The sequence below is a fragment of the Chiloscyllium plagiosum genome, unplaced genomic scaffold, assembly GCF_037043375.1.
Source record: "Chiloscyllium plagiosum isolate Xiang-an unplaced genomic scaffold, Cpla_swu_hap1 HiC_scaffold_1, whole genome shotgun sequence".
In the NCBI taxonomy this organism is placed as follows: Eukaryota; Metazoa; Chordata; class Chondrichthyes; order Orectolobiformes; family Hemiscylliidae; genus Chiloscyllium; species Chiloscyllium plagiosum.
In genome coordinates this window covers 95,434,204-95,457,274 of record NW_028270139.1, presented here as the reverse complement: position 1 = coordinate 95,457,274, position 23,071 = coordinate 95,434,204, and the positions used below count along the sequence as shown (strand labels likewise).

The following is a 23,071-nucleotide window of genomic DNA, read 5'->3' as shown; positions in this document are numbered from 1 at the left end:
GTTTTAATTTCCAGTGACATGTTGGTAAGTCGAGCAAACATTTCATTTTCTATGGCATCTGTACTTAATTTTGCAATTCAGAACAATCATGTTTCACTGCATTTTTATACACTCTTCTTTTCAGTAGTGTAGGGTGTAGGTTTGCCCGCTGAGCTGTAGGTTTGATATCCAGACTTTTCATTACCTGGCTAGGTAATGAATTACCTGGGTGGGTGGCACGGTGGGACAGTGGTTAGCACTGCTGCCTCACAGCACCTGAGACCTGGGTTCAATTCCCGCCTCAGGCGACTGACTGTGTGGGGTTTGCACGTTCTCCCCGTGTCTGCGCGGGTTTCCTCCCACAGTCCAAAGATGTGCAGGTCAGGTGAATTGGTCATGCTAAATTGCCCGTAGCGTTAGGTTAGGGGTAAATGTAGGGGTATGGGTGGGTTGCGCTTCGGCAGGTCAGTGTGGACTTGTTGGGCCAAAGGGCCTGTTTCCACACTGTAATGTAATCTAATCTAACATCATCAGTGGCGACCTCCAAGTGAAGCGAAGCTGTTGTCTCCTGCTTTCTATTTATATGTTTGTCCTGGATGGGGTTCCTGGGGTTTGTGGTGATGTCATTTCGTTTTCTGAGGGGTTGATAGATGGTATCTAGATCTATGTGTTTGTTTATGGCGTTGTGGTTGGAGTGCCAGGCCTCTAGGAATTCTCTGGCATGTCTTTGCTTAGCCTGTCCCAGGATAGATGTGTTGTCCCAGTCGAAATGGTGGGTTTTTTTCCTCCGTATGTCGGGCTACGAGGGAGAGAGGGTCGTGTCTTTTTGTGGCTAGCTGGTGTTCGTGTATTCTGGTGGCTAACTTTCTTCCTGTTTGTCCTACATAGTGTTTCTGACAGTCCTTGCATGGAAGTTTGTAGGCAACGTTGGTTTTTTAAGTTTGTTAGTTTTTGTTTGAGAGTGTTGGTGGGTTTGTGTGCTATTCGGATTCCGAGGGGTCGTAGTAGTCTGGCTGTCATTTCTGAGACTTCTTTGATGTATGGTAAGGTGGTGAGGGTTTCTGGCTATGTTTGGTCTGCTTGTCGTGGTTTGTTCTTGAGGAATCTGCGGACTGTATTTTTTGAGTATCCGTTCTTTTCAGTAGTGTTGACCATTTTATTCCTCCCACTTCCTGTTCAGTTCTTTTAAAAAGCTTGCTGCTTTTATGCTGCATACACAGAAACTATCAAAATGCGTAATTTACTGTCATTGGTGTTGGTCATTACTGCAGTCATTTACCTGCCCATGCAAGGATGTAAGTACATAAAATTTATAATTTTGCATTTATAAATTTTAGATCTGCGTTTAATTAATGTAGCTTGTTATAACACTGTCTCTATATCAGATGGAAACCTATCAAATTTAGCTACCAACATTCTATAATCTAATCTTATCTCTTTCTCCATTGTAGATGATTGTGTGGATATCATTGGGGGTCACAATGTTGCAAATAACTCAAGACTTTACATGGCATCTATTCAATTTAAAAAGGAACATGTATGTGGGGGAGCGCTAATTAAACCTCAGTGGGTATTGACTGCAGCACACTGCAAGTAAGACCCTGCATTTGTTTTATGTTTATCTTCCATTGACAGGGAAATCTCAAGATCACAATGAAACTTTAGATGTCAGACTTGGCTCAGTGGTTGCACTGTATTGCAGCATTTCAAGGTTGTGCATTGGAACTTCTCTCAAGAGACTTGAACACATCACCTAGACTGACACTTTAATGCTGTCAGACATGCTTTTAGTTTTTGATGCAAATTTAAACTGAGATCTGACAGATTAATTTGTTCCTAGAACCGGATAGTCTATTCTGAACCATTCTAGTGTGATTCATTTCAAAACGTTGGCAGTAGGCACCTGACAAGTTTGCTTCCCTCTTTAAATATTTAAGTCAGACTGAGTATTAATTATGGTTTTGTTACCATTAGAGTCAATTTGATGTGATGTGATTCTGATCCTAGACTAACCTAACAATAGCATAAATGCATAAAATAACCAATCTGACAGAAACCTTGTAATAGATTTGAACTGTATGGTCGATTAAGAATACTTAATTGAAATGTCAGTTTTATATTTTTTTTCACTCTGTCTCTCAGCAGTAACCTGTCACTTATCAAAGTAGAATTATTATGGTTCATTTTGTTTTCAGCAAATATCAAATGTCGGTATGGTTTAATTAGTTTCTTTATGATTAAACAAAAGCTCACTTTGACTTGCAAGTAACAAAATTATTCTTAAAACAATAACAGAAACATAACAGTAGCAGAAACAGAAGTGGTTGTTGGATCTCATTCACTTTCCAAGCAAAAAAACAAACAGACAATAAAGCTGAAGAAGATGTTTCCACACCCAAACTTCACGTGGGAAACTTTTGGATATGACATTATGCTGCTTCAGGTAGAAACCTCACTTTAAAAAATAACCAAATGCGCAAACAATTAATTTGATTAGCACTGCTAAGTGGGCTTACTATGACTGGTTACTGTGGGTATCAGATCAAGTGAAGGGGCCTCTTCATCACACCTGAACTGTTGTTGCTTTCTGCCTCCTGAGGCTGCAATGACTGGGCAGATGTTCCTGGGTGTCTGAAAGCTGGATCTCAGAATGGGGAACGTGCACAGATACGATGACAAATGAACCATTTTCTCTTCAGAGAGATGCAGGCATCCCTATCCCTGCCAACATTGACTGCCTCTTCCACTCCCTTCACAAATTTTGAATCCTTGTCTTCTATTTGTTATTCCCTCATCTCATTAACCAAAGAACAGAAAATTTATGTCTGTACCAAAAAACATGGAAGCATGTTCAGCTGCTCAAAATCACCTATCTCACCACATCCATCCCCACAGCTGCGATGGTAATTGATATATTTTAACTTCCACTTTGCTGTTACTTTTGTTAACCAAGGTCAATAATGGATATAGAGCATGGGCAGGCATAAGGGAAGTAAGGTTGACTGTATTTGATTTTAAGATGACATTTGATCAATTGTGGTATCAAGGAGTGTTAGCAAAACTGAAGTCAATGAGATTTGGGAAAAAACTCTTCATCAGTTAGAGTCATACCCATCTGAAAGGAAGATGCTTGTTGGAGGTTGTTGGAGGCGCATCATCTCATTACAAGGACAACCCTGCAGGAGTTCCTTAGTGCAGTGCCCTAGAACCATCCATCTTTAGCTGCAAGCTACATGATAAGATCAGGGTTGAGGATGTTCATTGATAATTGCACAATGTTCAGTTCTATTCATGATCCGTCAGACACTAAAGCAGTCCCTGATGAAATGTAGGAAGAGGTAGACAACATTCAGTATTGGGCTGACAAGCAGGAAATTCATGCCACACATGAGGCATTAACCATTTCCAACAGGAATGAATCTAACCATTGTCCTTGACTTTCAGTAGCATTGCCATCACAGAATCACCCAATATTAACATCCTGGGGGTTACCATTGACCAGAAACAGACCTAAGCTAAGCTTAGGTGGGCGGCACGGTGGCCCAGTGGTTAGCACTGCTGCCTCACAGCGCCTGAGACCTGGGTTCAATTCCTGCCTCAGGCGACTGACTGTGTGGAGTTTGCACGTTCTCCCCGTGTCTGCGTGGGTTTCCTCCGGGTGCTCCGGTTTCCTCCCACAGTCCAAAGATGTGCAGGGTCAGGTGAATTGGCCATACTAAAAAATTGCCCGTAGTGTTAGGTAAGGGGTAAATGTAGGGGTATGGGTGGGTTTCGCTTCGGCGGGTCGGTGTGGACTTGTTGGGCCGAAGGGCCTGTTTCCACACTGTAATGTAATCTAAAATCTAATCTTATAAAGACTGTGTCAGAGAAAGCAGGTCAGAGAATAGGAATCTTGCAGTAAGTAACTAAACTCCTGTTTCTATTGTTTCTTTGTCTAAAACTGTAGCTCCTTTGTGATAGTTACATATGTATAGAATAATTAGCTCATTGAAATTTTACCTTTATCTGTTACAGTTGAAGAATAAAGCCATTCTAAACAAGTCTGTCTCAACTCTAAAGCTACCTCAATCAACTAAAGGGGTCAAACCTGGAACCAAATGCAGTGTCGCAGGATGGGGAGCAACTGCAACTGAATTGTATTCTGATACTTTACAGGAAGCTAACTTAACTGTCCTGAAAACAGAAATTTGCAAGAAAATATATTTACTTAATGTAACAAATGACATGATATGTGCACTTGGTAAAGATTCCAAACAGGATGTATGTATGGTAAGTTAACAATTTATGTTCAACCTGTTGAATTAAGGGTAGCAATGTAACTTTCTTTCTCTTAAATTTGTTTTGTGATTGATAAGGTGAGGTATAAAATGTTGTTGATTTTAGGTCGCCTACTTCAGATTCAAGCCTTAGCAGTTCAGGAATGATTCAGAGATGCCAGTGTTGGACTGGAGTGTACAAAGTTAAAAATCACACAACACCAGGTTATAGTCCAACAGGTTTAATTGGAAGCACACTGCCTTTCGGAGCGACGCTCCTTCATCAGGTGATTGTGATCACCTGATGAATCACCTGATGAAGGAGCGTCGCTCCGAAAGCTAGTGTGCTTCCAATTAAACCTGTTGGACTATAACCTGGTGTTGTGTGATTTTTAACTCAGTTCAGGAATAGCTGAGTAAAATTCTGTCTGCTTTAACCTGATAATGTGCTTCAATGCTGACATCAGAATGTCAGACCCGACAGTGTTTTGTCACATTTCCATTTCCTAGTGACTATCCTTTGGTCCTTTCTGGGTATTATTTCACAAGTGACAACATTTTTGTACTGTAGCCCACATCTGTTGTGGAATTTGTTTGGCAATAATCAGATTCATATCACATCTGTCATAGAGTCATAGAGATGTACAGCATGGAAACAGATCCTTCAGTCCAACCTGTCCATGCCGACCAGATATCCCAACCCAATCTAGTCCCATATCCCTCCAAACCCTTCCTATTCATATACCCATCCAGATGCCTCTTAAATGTTGCAATTGTACCAGCCTCCACCACATCCTCAGGCAGCTCATTCCATGCACGTACCACCCTCTGCATGAAAAAGTTGCCCCTTAGGTCTCTTTTATATCTTTCCCCTCTCACCCTAAACCTATGCCCTCCCCGACCCCAGGGGACTTTGCCTATTTACCATATCCATGCCCCTCATAATTTTGTAAAGCTTTATAAGGTCACCCCTCAGCCTCCGACACTCCAGGGAAAACAACCCTAGTCTGTTCAACCTCTCCCTATAGCTCAAATCCTCCAATCTGGCAACATCCTTGTAAATCTTTTCTGAACCATTTCAAGTTTCACAACATCTTTCCGATAGGAAGGAGACCAGAATTGTATGTAATATTCCAACAGTGGCCTAATCAATGTCCTGTACAGCTGCAACATGACCTCCCAACTCCTGTACTCAATACTCTGACTAATAAAAGAAAGCATACCAAATACCTTCTTCACTATCCTATCTACCTGCAACTCCACTTTCAAGGAGCTATGAACCTGCACTCCAAGATCTCTTTGTTCTGCAACACTCCCTAGGACCTTATCATTAAGTGTATAAGTCCTGCTAAGATTTGCATTTCCAAAATGCAGCACCTCGCATTTATCTGAATTAAACTCCATCTGCCACTTCTCAGCCCATTGGCCCATTTGGTCAAGATCATGTTGTAATCTGAGATAACCCTCTTCGCTGTCCACTACACCTCGAATTTTGGTGTCATCTGCAAACTTACTAACTGTACCTCTTATGCTCGCATCCAAATCATTTATGTAAATGACAAAAAGTAGAGGACCCAGCACCAATCCTTGTGGCACTCAACTGGTCACAGGCCTCCAGTCTGAAAAATAACCCTCCACCACCACCCTCTGTCTTCTACCTTTGAGCCAGTTCTGTATCCAAATGGCTAGTTCTCCCTGTATTCCATGAGACCTAACCTTGCTAATCAGTCTCCCATGGGGAACCTTGTCGAACGCCTTACTGAAGTCCATATAGAGCACATCTACTGCTCTGCCCTCATCAATCATCTTTGTTACTTCTTCAAAAAACTCAATCAAGTTAGTGAGACATGATTTCCCACGCACAATGCCATGTTGACTATCCCTAATCAGTCCTTGCCTTTCCAAATACATGTACATCCTGTCCCTCAGGATTCCCTCCAACAATTTGCCCACCACCGAGGTCAGGCTCACTGGTCTATAGTTTCCTGGCTTGTCTTTACCACCCTTCTTAAACAGTGGCACCATGTTTGCCAACCTCCAGTCTTCCAGCACCTCACCTGTGACTATCGATGATACAAATATCTCAGCAAGAGGCCCAGCAATCACTACTCTAGCTACCCACAGAGTTCTCAGGTACACCTCGTCAGGTTCTGGGGATTTATCCACCTTTACCCGTTTCAAGACATCCAGCACTTCCTCCTCTGTCATCTGGACATTTTGCAAGATGTCACCATCTATTTCCCTACATTCTATATCTTACATATCCTTTACCACAGTAAATACTGATGCAAAATATTCATTTAATATCCCCCCCATTTTCTGAGGCTCCACACAAAGACCGCCTTCTGATCTTTGAGGGGCCCTATTCTCTCACTAGTTACCCTTTTGACCTTAATGTATTTGTAAAAACTCTTTGGATTCTCCTTAATTCTATTGGCCAAAGCTATCTCATGTCCCCGTTTTGCCCTCCTGATTTCCCTCTTAAGTATACTCCTACTTCCTTTATACTCTTCTAAGGATTCACTCGATCTATCCTGTCTATACCTGACATATGCTTCCTTCTTTTTCTTAACCAAACCCTCAATTTCTTTAGTCATCCAGCATTTCCTATACCTACCAGCCTTCCCTTTCACCCTGACAGGAATATACTTTCCTTACAACCAGAGTGGACTTCCATCCACTTACATCTGAGATAGATTCTTGATCAGTCAGGGAATCAAGGGTGATCGAGAAAATGCAGCAAAGTGGATGTGAGGAATGTCAGAGCCTATTGAATGGTGGAAAGGCTGTAGGAGCCGAACAACCTAATCCTGTTCCTATATTGTTATTCACTAATGGTGCCTAGGCATTGCTGGCTGGGCCAGCATTTATTGCTGATCCTTAGATTTTTCTTGTGAAGGTAGTTGGGAGTTGCAATATATTTGATGTACATGCACAATGCCATTACGTTGGAAGTTCCAGGATTTTGACACAGTGACGTTGAAGGAGCCGCAATGTATTTCCAAGTCAGGATGTTACGTGGCTTGGAGGTGAACTTACAGGTGATGGTATTCCCAAGTATCCATTGCCATTGTCCTTCTAGATGGTAGTGGTCATTGGTTTGGGAGGTATTATTGGGGATTTAGTGATTAGTACTGACATTGAATGCCAAGGTTTATGGGTAGAACTTTCCTTTGTTGGAGATGGTCATTTTCTGACACTTCTATGGCATGAATGTTACTCGCTACTCTTCAGCCCAAACCTGGATATTGTCCAGGTCTTGTTGCATATGGACACAGACTGCTTCAGTATCTGAGGAGTCACATGTAATCCTGAACACTGTGCAATCAGTAAACATCCCTATTCTGATCTTATGTTGAAGGGAAGGTTATTAATGAAGTAGCTGAAAATGTAGAGGCCTAATGCAATACCCTGAAGAACTCATCCATACCTTGGGACCACAAGGAGCAAATTTAAGTGTCAACTGCTCTAGAAGTATGTAATAACATCTCTGAATAGATTGGTTAGAACCCTGCGTAACTCTGCAGAAATGTCCTGGAGCTGAGATGACTGATCTTCCAAAATGACAACTATTTTCCTATGTAACAGTTATGATTCCAGCTATGGAGAGTTTGTCCTCTGATTGCCATTGACTCCAGTTTTGCTAAGGCTCTTTGATGCCGCACCCAGTTAAATGCAGTTTTGATATTGAAGTTATAAAATGAATTCTCAAAATAATCCCTAATCCCCACAGATGTATTGCATTCTTTGGCAAGTGACAGCTTAAGATAAATGTCCTTCAGAATTCACCATTCAAGATCTCTCATCATCACCTGCTTTTTCCAAGTCAGCTTTCTTCTCACGAACTGCACATTTAAGTTCAATAAAGAGTCACTTACTCTAACAGACATAGCATTTGATCTCTGACTTGAAAGATGATTATCTCATCATTTTACCACCACTGTTATTAAGGAATATAAGAAAATAAAATCTGTGTAATTATAAACCATTCTGCAAAATAATCGACTAGCTTCAGACCTTATTTTTTTTCAGTTTTAATGAATTAGAAGCATTACTGCTACAAATATATGTAATATAAACAATACCCTGATTCATTTTATCTTGCATACCTTTTGCTACAGTATAGTATATTGTGTTTGATTGAACTTGCTTTGCTTCATAAAAATTAAAGACTTACCTCTGGACTTTGGACACCAGTCAAATGTCAAAGCAAAGCTGATAATGTAACAATTCTATCATGCTCTTGTCTATGTAAAATGAGCAAGTAGAATTTATGCAAGCAGTCACCAATTATCTACCAAAATTGTTTTGGTACTTTGGTAAAAATCCCACAGAAACAGTAAAGAAAAATGATTTTTCCAGGTTTTCTGCCAATGTTCATTGGAGATGGGGCAGGTACTCATAAGATCTTCACAATTCTTTAAAAAATTCTAAGTGTAAGTGCAATTAGTAATGGCAGGAGAAATCAGCCATTATTTTGAGTTTTTCATGTAACTATGTCCATTCCTCAATAGATTTATTATTTTCTAACATTTGCTTTAACAGCGTGATTCCGGTGGTCCGTTAATATGTAAGAAGAAGTGGTCTCGTCAAAACGTGTACAGTGGCATCGTTTCGTTTGGAAGTCCCTGCAAGGATAACATCAAACCTGGTGTTTACACTCATTTATCAAACAACTATCTCTCATGGATCAACAAAGTAATTCAGGATGAAACTCATTAAATGACAAAGAATCTGCTTTATTAGGAAGAACATGTCTGTGAAATCTTTGAATTGAAAGTAGTGCAAAGCCTATAATTTAAAAACATGGTGCAATTGAACTTCACTTTTTACATTTTTAAGAAGAGTGTAAAAATCAGTTATTCTTTGAAAATTAGACGTAAACAGCTTAAATGCTAAACTAACACCATCGCTAACATCTCAGCTAAACTTGTAATCCACTCTTAATGCATTGCATACAAATCCAATTTAGAAATAGATACTCTCTAATTATATCTTAACCATCTGAATAACAATTGAATGATTTTTAATAAACATATTTTAAACAAAAATTTTTAACGCGATATTGCAGATATTTGACCTTGTCCTTTATTCAAAATGAAATGATTAGAATGTAGAAAAGTCTTTCCTTAGAAACAATCCTTTACAAAGACTCTGCCTTCATTACTTTATATCTCATATGCTAGTCTAATGCAAAATGCACTAGTGAAAAGAATTTATATCAAAAGCTTTTCTTCGGCGGCCGAGAGGTAGCTTTGTCTCCTGACAAGCCTGAAGTTTGAGAGAGATCTAGAATGGATTTCCCTTCAGCCCTGCTGAATTTAATGACAAAATGTGACTAAAAAAGGTTTTATCTGTCTCCAGTCCCAGACAGCAAGAATGAAACACTATGTAATTGCTGGCAGATGGATTGTCATTCTCACGCAGCAATGTGATTACATTGAGGATAGATTGAGGGGTCAGAGGTTTGAGGGGGATATGGAAGAGGTGTTGAGGGGGTGCGAGTGTGAGTGAGGAGTGGGAAACAGATTGCTAGAAAAAAAGAGAAGTGTTTGGGATCAGAGGCAAGACCTGGGAGGTCAGAGACTGGATATTGGTTAAAAAAAAGACAAAGTTGAAGTTATTTCTTTGAATTATCAGGACTAGGAAACAAGAAAGCTAACTTTAAAATGAAACACCAAACTACACATACATGGGAAGGAAGATACTGATTGTTTGCATGATTAGCCTCGGACTCGGTATGTGGACACTGGGGCATTGCTGTGGAAAATGCATGGATCAGCAATCTCCATCAACCTGTCTCAATGAAGAAGGTGCAATGTATGCAGAAACTCCTTTTGTTTAGGCAGAGGTGAGTGACTTTTGTGGTGTAGTGGTAGTGTCGCTATCACTGAGTCAGGAGTCAAGTCCCATCTGCTCCATACCGTTACACATCTGGACAGGTTGATTTGGAAAATTTCTACTCAGAGCAGTCTTGTATGAATACAACAAACTTTGTGTTAACTGGCACTCTTGATAAACCACCAAAAATTATATACTTCAAATATCTCAAAGTTTACAGTATTATTCTGTCGAATTATTAGTTTTTAGGGTGAGAGGGGAAAGATATAAAAGAGACCTAAAGGCCAACTTTATCACACAGACGGTGGTCCGTGTATGGAATGAGCTGCCAGAGGATGTGGTGAAGGCTGGTACAATTGCAACATTTAAGAGGCATTTGGATGGGTATATGAATAGTTTGGAGGGATATGGGCTGGGTGCTGGCAGGTGGGACTAAATTGGGTTGGGATACCTGGTCGGCATGGACGGGTTGGACCGAAGGGTCTGTTTCCATGCTGTACATCTCTATGACTCTATGACTCTATGACCTGCCTGGTCAGACAGCAATGCCGGTTGATTAGAAAGCAATGAGGTCTACAGATGCTGGAGATCAGAGTTGACAGTGTGTTGCTGGAAAAGCACAGCAGGTCAGGCCGCATCTGAGGACCAGGAAAATCGATGTTTCGGGTCAGAGCCCTTCATCAGGAATGAATGATTGTCTCTGGCCTGAAACATCGATTTTCCTGGTCCTCGGATGCTGCCTGGCCTGCTGTGCTTTTCCAGCAACAGACTGTCAACTGTGCAGGTTCATTGCCTGGTCAGACAGCCAGGCAGGTTCACTCCCCGATGACCTGCTCACTGCTTTGCCTCTCTTCCCCCATTTTAAGGTGCCTTTGTTTTCATCTCTTATTTTTTCAAAGTTCCAAAACAATGCAACAGCTTATAAACAGTAATTAGTGATCCTAGAATTTGTGGAAATCAGCTCCCATACTGGAAAAACTTCAAAGGTGGAGCATCTCTTACAGCCACAACTTTTTTCCATCCTCCATCAGGGATTATCTAGAATCCTTGTACATTGATTATGTGGACCTCTTGATTTTCCAGAATATTTTATCAATTGGCGCCCTCCTGGTCCGGTAGAAGTTGGATAATAAAAAGTTTACAGTATATGGCTCTTCCAGTACATGCAAATGAAATTCACCACAAGTCCAAGTGATAATCTTAAACAATTTTTGGTGTAATTTGTTGTCTAATAGCAAAATTATATCTCATGCTGGACAATAAGTTCTGAGTTTTGCAGGCAAGGACTGGCAGAGAACAGACTGCAAGCACTCCCCTCTAGACCATCAAAGGAATGTGTTGTTTGATGGTCAACCAGTAATTAAAATGTGGAGCAGACATACCTGGCATCATACTGGCACTTAAACACATGCCACATTACTCACTTGTGTGGTAAGTAGCTTTGGCTTCACAGCACTTGGAACCTGCTTCCACCACATTTCTGGGCAGTGCATTCCATACCCTAACTACTCACTCAACTGCTCACATCATCCTTGTTCTGTTTGTGTACCATTTTAAACCCATGGCCTCTTGTTTTTATTCCTTTTACAAGTGGGAACAAGGTCTTCCTGTCTACTCTATCTAGCCTGCTCATTATTTTGGAAACCTCTATCAAATCTCCTCTTAGCCGTCTCCTCTCCAAGGTGAGCAGTCCCAGCTTCTTCAGTCAGTCCTCGTTACTGAAGTCTCTCAATTCTGGAACCATTCTTGCAAACTGCAACTGCACTCTCTCCAAAGTATTTACACCTTTTCTGTAAAATGTCACACACAAATGTAAACAATACTTCTGCTGAGGTCTAACTAGTGTCTTATACAAATTTACCATCACCTCCTTGCTCTTTTACTTGATGCTGAGAACGCTGTATGCTGTTAAGAGGGTGTTGCTGGAAAAGCACAGCAGGTCAGGCAGCATCCGTGGAGCAGGAAAATCAATGTTTTGGGCTGGAGCTGAAAAATGTGTTGCTGGAAAAGCACAGCAGGTCAGGCAGCATCCGTGGAGCAGGAAAATCAATGTTTTGGGCTGGAGCTGAAAAATGTGTTGCTGGAAAAGCGCAGCAGCTCAGGCAGCATTCAAGGAGCCTGCCCTTGAATGCTGCCACGTTCCGATGGGGGCAGGCAGCAACTAGGCTGTGCACTGGATTTTACTAGGTATCACCACCTCCACCAAGAACTCACTCATCATATTTTGAAGGTCATTGTACACCTGGGCAAGCACAGTCAGTCTGGAGCTGCCCTGCGCAGTTTCAGACTTTTGCCCCAGAGATGACAGGCAAGGGGAAATCAGCACCCCAGTTGGATCTTGGAACTCCTGTAGGATGGGGGTGGAAGGGGAGTGGGATTTCAGACTGAATTTTCCAAAGCAATTCAAAGGATTAGGCAATTTTTTTAATATTATAGTCTTATATTTATTTTGTTTTTTGTATTACAATCAAAGAAACATAGAAAAATGTCAACGTAGAAAGAGATCATTAAGCCCAGTGCAGAGAACAACTGATGATGGGCTCCAGCCCAAAACAGAGAAAGTGAGGACTGCAGATGCTGGAGATCAGAGCTGAAAAATGTGTTGCTGGAAAAGCGCAGCAGGTCAGGCAGCATTCAAGGAGCAGGAGAATCAAAATTTCGGGCATTCCTGAAGAAGGGCTTATGCCCGAAATGTCGATTCTCCTGCTCCTTGGATGCTGCCTGACCTGCTGCGCTTTTCCAGCAACACATTTTTCAGCTCTGATCTCCAGCATCTGCAGTCCTCACTTTCTCTGTTTTGGGCTGGAGCCCATCATCAGTTGTTCTCTGCACTGGGCTTAATGATCTCTTTCTACGTTGACATTTTTCTATGTTTCTTTGATTGTAATACAAAAAACAAAATAAATATAAGACTATAATATTTAAAAAATTGCCTAATCCTTTGAATTGCTTTGGAAAATTCAGTCTGAAATCCCACTCCCCTTCCACCCCCATCCTACAGGAGTTCCAAGATCCAACTGGGGTGCTGATTTCCCCTTGCCTGTCATCTCTGGGGCAAAAGTCTGAAACTGCGCAGGGCAGCTCCAGACTGACTGTGCTTGCCCAGGTGTACAATGACCTTCAAAATATGATGAGTGGGTTCTTGGTGGAGGTGGTGATACCTAGTAAAATCCAGTGCACAGCCTAGTTGCTGCCTGCCCCCATCGGAACGTTTGTGGGGAGGAGTGTGCAGACCACATTGTGAGTAGTAAGTGCGATACTCTCGACTGAAAGAAGTACAAGTAAACTGTTGCTTCACCTGGAAGGAGTGTTGGAGGTTTCGCACTCAGAAACATTGCGACAATCTTATTTATAGGTCTCTGTGGGCCAAAGGAGTCAAGATAAAGGAAGTTGTTGATGTACATTGATATTTAAAAAAAAACTGATGAAATCAGTTCAGACAGGAAGTGTGTTTTTCCCTTGGTAGATCATCCAAACTGCCCCCAGTATACAATGGGAATTCCAGTTCACTCCTACAATTCTTATTCAGTACAAGAATTTGTGGCAGATATTATTTGTCACCTGTCAGTCAAACCTGAAAGCTTGCTGCATGTGAAGATGGCAAAAGTGAGGACTGCAGACGCTGGAAATCAGAGTCTAGATTAGAGTGGTGCTAGAAAAGCACAGCAGGTCAGGCAGCATCCGAGGAACTGGAAAATTGATGTTTTGGGCAAAAGCTCTTCATCAGGACACTGCATGTGAACATGGGTTGCTTCAGTATCTGAGGAATCATGAATGAAACTAAAAACTATGTAATCATTAATGAGTAGTTGTAATTTTGACATTATGGTGAAGGGAATGTCACTAATGGAGGCACAGAAGAAATTTAGGCCCAGGGTGGTGTTCCAAGGAACTCTTGCAATGATGTCCTATGTTTGAAATGATTGATCTTCAAATATTACAATGATGTTTTCCTATAGTAGCTATGGCTGTGACTCATGAAAATTTGTCCCAGTTCCCATCAACTTGCATTGTACTATAATTTGAGATGGCATGGTGGCTCAATGAGACCTGGGTTCACTTCTAGTCTCAGGCAAGTGTCTGTGTGGAGTTTGCACATTCTCACCGTGTCTACGTGGGTTTCCACTGGGTGGTCTGGTTTCCTCCCACAATCCAAAGATGTGCTAGTTAGGTGGACTGGTTGTGCTAGTTAGATGTGCTAGCTAGATGTTCAGGAATGTATAGGTTAGACATGTTGGCCATGGGGGATATGCAGGGTTACAGGGATAGATTGGGGGATGGGTCTGAGTGGGATGAACTTCAGAGAGTTGGTATGGGCTTGTTGGATGGACTGGCCTGTTTCCACACTGTGAGGATTCTGTAAAAATAAAGCTTAAATGCTCAGACTCTATGAAACCACTTTCAGTCAAATGTTGTTTTAGTGCCATGGGCAGTGTCTGCTAATGCAGCTCTTGCAGTCAAGACTATAATGATGTCTGAAGTCAAGTATTCTTGTTGGAACCCAAGCATGTTATCCACAACTGAATGTTGCTTGATAACACCTTTAGTGATGATTGTGAGTAGGGTGATGATATTTAATTGTAGTCATACTTTAAAGTGCAAGAACTTATCCAAACAAACGCTAATGTTTTGCATAGAAACTGTAACCACATCCTTGCGTCAATGCTATATAACTTACGTGCGATAAAATGAAACTATTTTGCGTCTTTGATCAAGCAGCAAAATGGTCTCTTTAATTTGGATGCTGTTTCTTGCTTTCAAGATCATTTTTTTGATGGGACAAGAATGTAAGTTTAATATCTGCATAATTAGCCAAGAAACTTGTTAATCCTGAACAAGTTTCCCTGCTTTTCCTTTTCAGCTTTGAAGATTCTCCCAAAATGTTACCAAAACACATGTCCATGTACACTAAACACAACAACGAACTGTGGATGCTGAAGATCTGAAAAACAAACAGAAATTGCTGGAGAAACTCAAAAGGTCTGGTAAGTCTAGTGACTCTTGAACTGATGATGAGCCACCGAACTCAAATATGAACTCTGTTTCTCCCCACAGAGCTGCTGAGTTTCTTCAGCAATTTCTGTTTTGTTTCCTTACATATTAACTACATTTACTGTTTCAGCTCTAATTTCCAACATTTGCTCTTATTTACAATATTTAATTTTTTAGACACTCTACTCTACCATTAGCAAATTGTTATCTTCTTCCATAGGTGTCTGTACAAAAATTATTGGGGGTCATGAGGTTAAACCTCATTCTAAGCCATACATGGTTTCAATCCAAATGAACAAACGACACATTTGTGGAGGAGCTTTGGTTGCATCAAGTTGGATACTGACTGCAGCACATTGTAAAGAGTAAGTTAATACAATATTAATTACAACATAATTCAGAAGAAACATTATAGATTATAATTTAATAATGTGCCATGAAATAATAAGTTAATTGTTTATGGATGTTTAGCTCTGTAATATAAAACAGAGTAAAATAAATTAAGGTTATTATGATTTCAGATAGTATGCTTTGCACTTATTTCAGAAAACCTCTGCGATTTACTTAAAATGGGCGAACGCTTTTCTTGTCCAAAAAGCATTATCTGTTAGATATTAAATTCACATCAATTTCATAGTCAATAGTTACAACAGAAAAAGCTTTATTTTGTACAATGTAGAGAACAGTAAAGTTTCAAAAGAATTTATAATTTTCACAAGTATGTGTTGTTGAACAAGATTTCATGTTTTAAGTTTTAACTGTAACAAATGACTAAAACACCATGAACTAAAGAATATTTTGTTGGCAACTTTAAACTACAGAGAACAACACACCACTTTGCTTATTCATCAAACATCACACTCTCCAATCCATTGCAGTTTTTATAACAAACAATCTACAGTCTGCAGTCACTTCTGGCTTCCAATGAATTCATGTTTTCACATTTCACTTCAAATGATCACTTCCAGATGCTTTCCTCAGTATTTAGAGAGTTTCCCAAATCCACCACCAGCAATAATGCTCATTCCAATGATTTTTTTTTTTCTCTCCGGGCTATGTGAGGACGAACTTCTTGGATTTCATAGGTCACTGCAGGATGCATATCTATAATTAAATACAGCCTCTCTCCTGCAACTGGTTTCAACTATTCAACTAAAATAAGCTGCAACCATCTTCTCTCTGCAGATCACACCACTTGCTGTTGTTTTCCTCCACTTTTTTCCTTCTTCCCAAAAGAACTGTAACTAACTTGTCTATTTACTGATAGTACTACTGCCCTTGCCTTTTTGGATCAAGATTGAGGATTGAGAACTATGTCTGTTGCTCAGCCAGTCCCATGACTTATCCAGGCTTGTTGTCAGGCTGAAATCAGAATGGTCACACAATCCCCTCCATTTTAAAGACACAATTCAAAACATCATAATATTGTAAGTCTCACAGTTTTAGCAACTGTAAGAATAGTTTCTAAGAAGTTAATGAATTGTACTCTCTTAAAGTGACCATTATGGAATTTTATTTCTATTAAACCCAAATTATATCAAAATAAATCAGGTGGATTCTGTGAATGACAGGAATAAAATTTGACCACTATCTTATTTGTTCAATAACTTATTTTTGAGGACTTTTTGCCACTCAATGCAACATTTTTTAAAAAATGTCTTATTTCAAATTAACGTTTGATTTGATTTGATTTGTTTATTGTCACATGTACTGGGCAGTACAGGTAGATCATAGTGAGCAAGGATGTACAGATCAAAAAGACATGGACAGAGGCACACAGGTTTTATTGCACAGGGTGTGCACTAGGCAAGAGCACCATTAGCAAGGTCAGCATTATTTGAGGGTACAGAGTTCATTCATCAGTCTGATAATGGCTGGGAAGAAGATGTTCCTGAACCTGCTAGTATGTGTATTCAGGCGTCGGTATCTTCTGACTGAGAGAAAAGGTTGTAGGAGATCATTACCAGGGTGGAGTGAGTCCTTGGTGACGTTGGCAGCCTTTCTGCGATAGCGAACCAAGTAAATGAAGTCCATGGTGCAAGGTTGGCTTCCCTGATGGACTGGGCTGCGCACACCACCTTCTGTAGTTTCTTACTGTCCTGGGCAGATCAGTTGCCAAACCAGGCTATTATGCACCCGGATAATATGCTTTCAATGGTGCATGTGTAGAAGTTGATGGGTTGCCTTATGTACATGCTGAATTTCCTGAATGCACTGCAAGATTTTACTGCAATATTGTTTATCTTTCCTTCTTCTTATTACGGCCCACTACTCCCCCATTTGCTGGTTGACATTGATGAGGTCTCCATAATGGGCTCTGGGGTTTTGTTTAGGGGCCACCTTAACTGTCACTACCACCCACCCAACCATCACATCCGAGCTGGAGCTACAGGCTGGTCTTGTACCTCCTCCTCCCCCTCAGATGCTTCTCCAGATGCTGTCACCAGGGCCCTAACTCCAGGCTCTTCCACTGCCAACACTGAAGACTCTTTAACCTCAGTGCCAGAGCTGGAGCCAGCCATGGATCTGGACCTAACCAACTCCCCCATGGAGAATACACCACGGGATGACAACAAAGCTTCCATGGCACCGAATGATGAAGATGGTGTGGATGCTGCCTGCTCCGGAATTAGGAGTCCAATGTTGCTGACCCCACTGCCGCCATCTTTGATCTATTATGCCATTTTGGTATAAAAGGACATTTGGTTAAGGAACAATTTGTCATGCAACAACCAATGAATGGAAAATATGTAGAAGATTTCATTGGGCTCCTGAAAATCTTGGCAAGAACTAAACAGGAATTAGAATTTCTTGAGATTAGCCAGTTGGGATCAGAAATTTGTTTCATGCTGTCAATGAGAAGCAGTAGTCAACAAGCTACAATCAGCTTCTCCAAATAAGACAAGAGCAAAAGAGCCACCAAAAATGTGTTATCATTCATTGGTAATGTGCGGAAGGATGGCCAGACCAAAGGTCCAGTGATGTGGCATTGAAGATAAATGTTGAGTGCCAACAGCATTGCACAATTATAGACGACTTATTGGTGAATGAAGGAAGACCTTATATTATAGCTTCATGTCAGATAAAATGTTGTGGAAAGGATACATACCTCAGGTTCAGGTGCAAAGCCAAAGTTCCATGAGGAAGTGGTGGGCTGGGATCTCCAAGGATGCGGAAGATCCCATTCTGAAACCTGTGACTATAATGGATTGACAGAAATGTTTTCCAATCTAACATAGAACATAGAACAGAGAATATTACAGCACAGTACAGGCCCTTCAGTCCTCGATGTTGTGTCAACTTGTGAAACCAATATGAAGCTCATCTAACCTATACTATTCCAGTATGTTTATCCAATGACCATTTAAATGCCCCTAACGTTGGTGGGTCTATTACTGTTACAGGCAGGGCATTCCACACCCTTACTACTTTCAGAGTAAAGAAACAACCTCTGACATCTGTCCAGTTGTGCTAGCCATCACTGTCCACTCTAATCCTCCAACAATCTTGTTTGTCTCTATTAAGTCACTTCTCAACCTTCTCTCTAACGAAAACAGCCTCAAGTCGCTCAGTCTTTCCTCATAAGACCTTCCCTCCATAAGACAACATCCTGGTAAATCTCCTCTGCACCCTCTCCAAGTCTTCCAAATCCTTCCTATAATGCAGTGACCAGAACAGTATGCAATACTCCAAGTGCGGCCGCACCAGAAGTTTATACAGCTGCAATATGACCTCATGGCTCCGAAACTCAATCCCTCTACCAATAAAAGCTCACACATGGTATGCCTTCTGAACAACCCTATCAACCTGGGTGGCAACTTTCAGTGATTTATGTACCTAGACACCGAGATCTCTCTGCTCATCCACACTACCAAGAATCTTACCATTAGCCCAGTACTCTGTATTCCTGTTGCTCCTTCCAAAGTGAATCACCTCACACTTTTCTGCATTAAACTCCATTTTCCACCTCTCAGCCCAGCTCTTCAGTTTATCTATGTCCCTCTGTAACCTGCAACATCCTTCAGCATTGTCGACAACTCCACCAATCTTAGTGTCATCCACAAATTTACTAACCCATCCTTCTACACCCTCATCTAGGTCATTTATAAAAATTACAAACAGCAGAGGCCTCAAAATAGATCCCTGTGGTACACCATCAGTATCTGAACTCCAGGATAAACATTTCCCATCAACCAACACCTTCTATCTTCTTTCAGCTAGCCAATTTCTGATCCAAACTGTTGAATCACCCTCAATCCCATGACTCGGTATTTTATGCAATAGCCTACCATGGGGAACCTTATCAAATGCCTTACTAAAATCCATACACACCACATTAACTGTTTTACCCTCACCCAACTGTTTGATCACCTTCTCAAAGAACTCAATAAGTTTTGTGAGGTATGACCTATCCTTCACAAAACAATGTTGACTATCCCCAATCAAATTTTCATTTTGAGATGATTATAAATCCTTATGATCCTTTCCAACACTTTACCCACAAGGAAATTAATGCTCACTGGTCTATAATTCCCAAGGTTGTCTCTACTCCCATTCTTGAACAAGGAGTCAACATTTGCTATCCTCCATTCTTCTGGTACTATTCATGTAAACAATGACAACATAAAGATCAAAGCCAAAGGCTCGGTAATCTCCTCCCTAGCTTCCCAGAGAATCCTGGGATAAATTCCACTTGGCCCTGCAGTCTTATCTATTTTCACACCCTCCTTATGGCCCTCAATCCCGGTTAGTCCAGAAGCTTGTATCTCAGTATTCTCCTCGACAACATTGTCTCTTTCTAGTGTGAATACTGAGAAAACTTTTCATTTAGCGCTTCTCCTATCTGCATGGACTCCACGCACAACTTCCCACTACTATCCTTGATTGGCCCTAATCTTACTCTTGTCATTCTTTTATTCCTGATATACCTATAGAAAGCCTTAGTGTTTTACTTGATCCTATTTGCTATAACTTCTCATGTCTCCTCCTGGCTCTTCTTAGCTCTGTCTTTCGGTCCTACCTGGCTAACTTATAACTCAAGCATCCTAACTGAGCATTTATGTCTCAGTTTTATATATGCCTCCTTCTTCCACTTAACAAGCAGTTCAACTTCTTTAGTAAACCACGACTCCCTTGCTCGACCACTTCCTCCCTGCCTGACAGGTACCTACTTACCCAGGATGCAGTAGCCGTTCCTTGAATGAGCTCCACATTTCAATTGTGCTCATCCCCTGCAGTTCCCTTCCCCATCTTATGCATACCAAATCTTGCCTAATTGCATAGTAATTGCCTTTTCCCCAGCTATAACTCTTGCTCCCCCCGGTATATACTTATCCCTTTCCACCGCTAAAGTAAATGTAACCGAATTGTTACCAAAGTGCTCACCTACGTCAAAATCTAACACCTGACTGGGTTCATTACCCAGTACCAAATGCAACGTGGCCTCGCCTCTTGTTAGCATTTCTACATACTGTCAAAGAGTATGGTGCTGGAAAAGCACAGCCGGTCAGGCAGCACCCAAGGAGCAGGAGAGTCAATGTTTCGGGCATGAGCCCTTCATCAGGAATGAGGCTTGTGGGCCAAGGGGGCTGAGAGATAAATGGGAGGGAGGTGGAGCTTGGGGGAAGGTAGCTGGGAATGTCATAGGTAGATGAAGATGGAGGTGAAAGTGATAGGGTGGAGAGGAGAGTGGAGCAGATAGGTGGGCAGGAAGATGGACAGGTAGGACTGTTCAAGAGGGCAGTGCCAAGTTGGAAGGTTGAGACTGGGATAAGGTGGGGGGAAGGGGAAATGAGGAAACTGGTGAAATCCCCATTAACCCTGTGTGGTTGGAGGGTCCCAAGGCAGAAGATGAGGCATTCTTCCTCCAGGTGTCAGTTGGTAAGGGTTTGGCTATGGAGGAGGGCCATGACCTGCATGTACTTGGCAGAGAGGGAAAGGAAGTTAAAGAGTTCAGTGACGGGGCGGTGGGGTTCGTTGGTGCGGTTGTCCCAGAGATGTTCACTGAAATGATCTCAAGTTGGCATCCTGTTTCCCCAATATAGAGGAGACAACATCGCGTGGAGCGGGTACAGTAGATGACGTGTGTGGAAATACAGGTAAATTCCTTCCACATCCATCAGAAATTTAATCTAACCCTAACCCTAACCCAAACCTTAATCCTAACCCTAACCCTCACCTTAAACCTAACCCTATACCAGAAATAAACTGACCTACCTAAAAACTCATTTTAGAGTGACCTCTCCTTTCTTGTTTTTAACCTCAGCCCATACTACATCAGTAGATGAGCCCTCATCAACCGTTCTTTCTGCCACTGTAATACTGTTCTTGACTAACAATGCCACACCTCTCCCTCCTTTACCACTTCCCTGGTCTGACGGAAAGATCTAAACCCCAGAACCTGCAACAACCATTCCCGCCTCTTCTCTATCCATGTGTCTGAAATGGCCACAACATTGTACCAACCCATGCTGCAAGTTCACCCACCATATTCTGAATGCTCCTGACGTTACAGTCGACACATTTCAAACCAATTCCCTGCCTGCTGGTACACTCTTGCAACCTTGAAATCTTATTTATGACTACACTACACTCAACCTCAAAACTAAGGAGTGTTCAGATTGCAAGAATCAATTTTTTTTATTAATTGGCTGCGTTAGCATTTACTGCCTGTCCCTTGTTGCCCTTGAGAGTTGTTGAAAGCTGCCTTCTCAAACTGCAGTCCATTTGGTTTAGATATGATTAGATAATATCTTTATATGTCCTTGGCAGTCCCCTTCAACAGTTGCCAGATCTCTTAAATATCTCAATTATAGAGCTAACACTACCTGAGCAACACATTTTTTTCAAAATTGATTCCTGACACAGCCCAGTGCTCAGTGGTTAGCACTGCTGCCTCACAGAACCAGGGATCAGGTTTGATTCCAGCCTTGAGTGACTGTCTGTGTGCGTTTCCTCTGGGTGCTCTGGTCTCTTCCTAGAGTCCAAAGGTGTGCAGGTTAGGTGGATTGGCAATGTTAAATTTGGGTCATAGGGATATTATGTGGAGTCTGAGTGGGATGTCAGGACAGATGTCAAAGGTAGTTCCTTTACTCAGAGAGTAATAGGGCTGTGGAATGCATGCCTGCAAAGATAGTAGACTCGCCAACTTTAGGGGCATTTAAATGGTCATTGGATAGGCATATGGACAAGAATGGAATAGTGTAGGTTAGATGGGCTTCAGATTGGTTCCACAGGTCCGTGCAACATCGAAGGCCGAAGGGCCTGTACTGGGCTGTAATGTTATAAGTTCTATGTTCTATGCTGCTCGTAGAGTTGATGCAGACTGGGTGGGCCAAATGGCATTTTTCTTCAGTGTAGCGAATCTATGATTCTACTTCTGATACCAGATACTTGGGCATATCAGTGAAAAAGATAAGTTTGGAAATGGATCTTTTAATAAAATGTCTTTCTGCAGATCTAGAAGGAAGAAGAGTGCTTTTCCAACTCAAGGAGAAAGTCTTCTCTTCCACCACATTCAGTTCCCCCATCCAATTGCCCCAATTATTCCAATGTGCTTTCGGGGCCAATTTATGCCCCAACTATATGTTGTAATTGTTAAAAGACTGTAAGAGGTAGGAGCAGAAAAGGTGATTCAGCCCATCAGATCTTCTCTACCATTCAATGAGAACATGTCTAATCTGCAGATCATAGAATCCCTCCAGTGTGGAAACAGGCTATTCAGTCCATCAAGTCCACACTTTCCCTTCAAAGAACACCTCACCCAATCACTGTAACCTTGCATTTCCCATGGCTAACATACCTAACCTACATATCACTGGGCACCAAGGGTATTTTAGCAGGCCAACCTGTCCATCTTTGGACTGTGGGAAGAAACCAGAGCTGAAACCCAAACAGACATGGGGAGAATGTGCAAACTTCACACAGTCACCTCAAGGTAGAATTGAACCGAGGTCCCTGGTGCTGTGAGACAGCAGTGCTAACCACTGAGCTACTGTACTACC

At 41.5% G+C, this 23,071-nt stretch overlaps 2 protein-coding genes across 5 annotated transcripts in view; both read left to right on the top strand.

The window, feature by feature from the left end:
• The first annotated feature begins 65 nt into the window (after window positions 1–65).
• Window positions 66–15,053, top strand: LOC122555510 (granzyme K-like). Of its 3 annotated transcripts, none has more exons than XM_043701538.2 (7): window positions 66–1,274; window positions 1,431–1,572; window positions 2,275–2,422; window positions 3,994–4,248; window positions 8,781–8,933; window positions 9,876–10,086; window positions 14,938–15,053. In XM_043701538.2, exons 1-6 carry the CDS (start codon window positions 1,211–1,213, stop codon window positions 9,879–9,881), a joined length of 768 nt encoding a protein of 255 aa, XP_043557473.2. In that variant the 5' UTR covers window positions 66–1,210; the 3' UTR covers window positions 9,882–10,086; window positions 14,938–15,053. The 3 variants fall into 3 exon arrangements, with proteins under 3 accessions (XP_043557473.2, XP_087845273.1, XP_087845252.1); XM_087989147.1 differs by lacking the exon at window positions 14,938–15,053 and adding an exon at window positions 11,356–12,056; XM_087989126.1 differs by lacking the exons at window positions 9,876–10,086; window positions 14,938–15,053 and having other exon boundaries at window positions 434–1,274; window positions 8,781–9,698.
• The window catches only part of LOC122549177 (granzyme K-like), a 26,638-nt gene continuing 18,132 nt past the window's right edge, over window positions 14,566–23,071 (top strand). The window contains exons 1-2 of one of the 2 annotated variants that reach the window (XM_043688557.2): window positions 14,566–15,061; window positions 15,289–15,433. In XM_043688557.2, the coding sequence (XP_043544492.2) occupies window positions 15,345–15,433 (89 nt within the window). In that variant the 5' untranslated portion in view covers window positions 14,566–15,061; window positions 15,289–15,344. The remainder of the gene's footprint in view (window positions 15,062–15,288; window positions 15,434–23,071) is intronic. The other variant, XM_043688547.2, reaches the window with a different exon arrangement.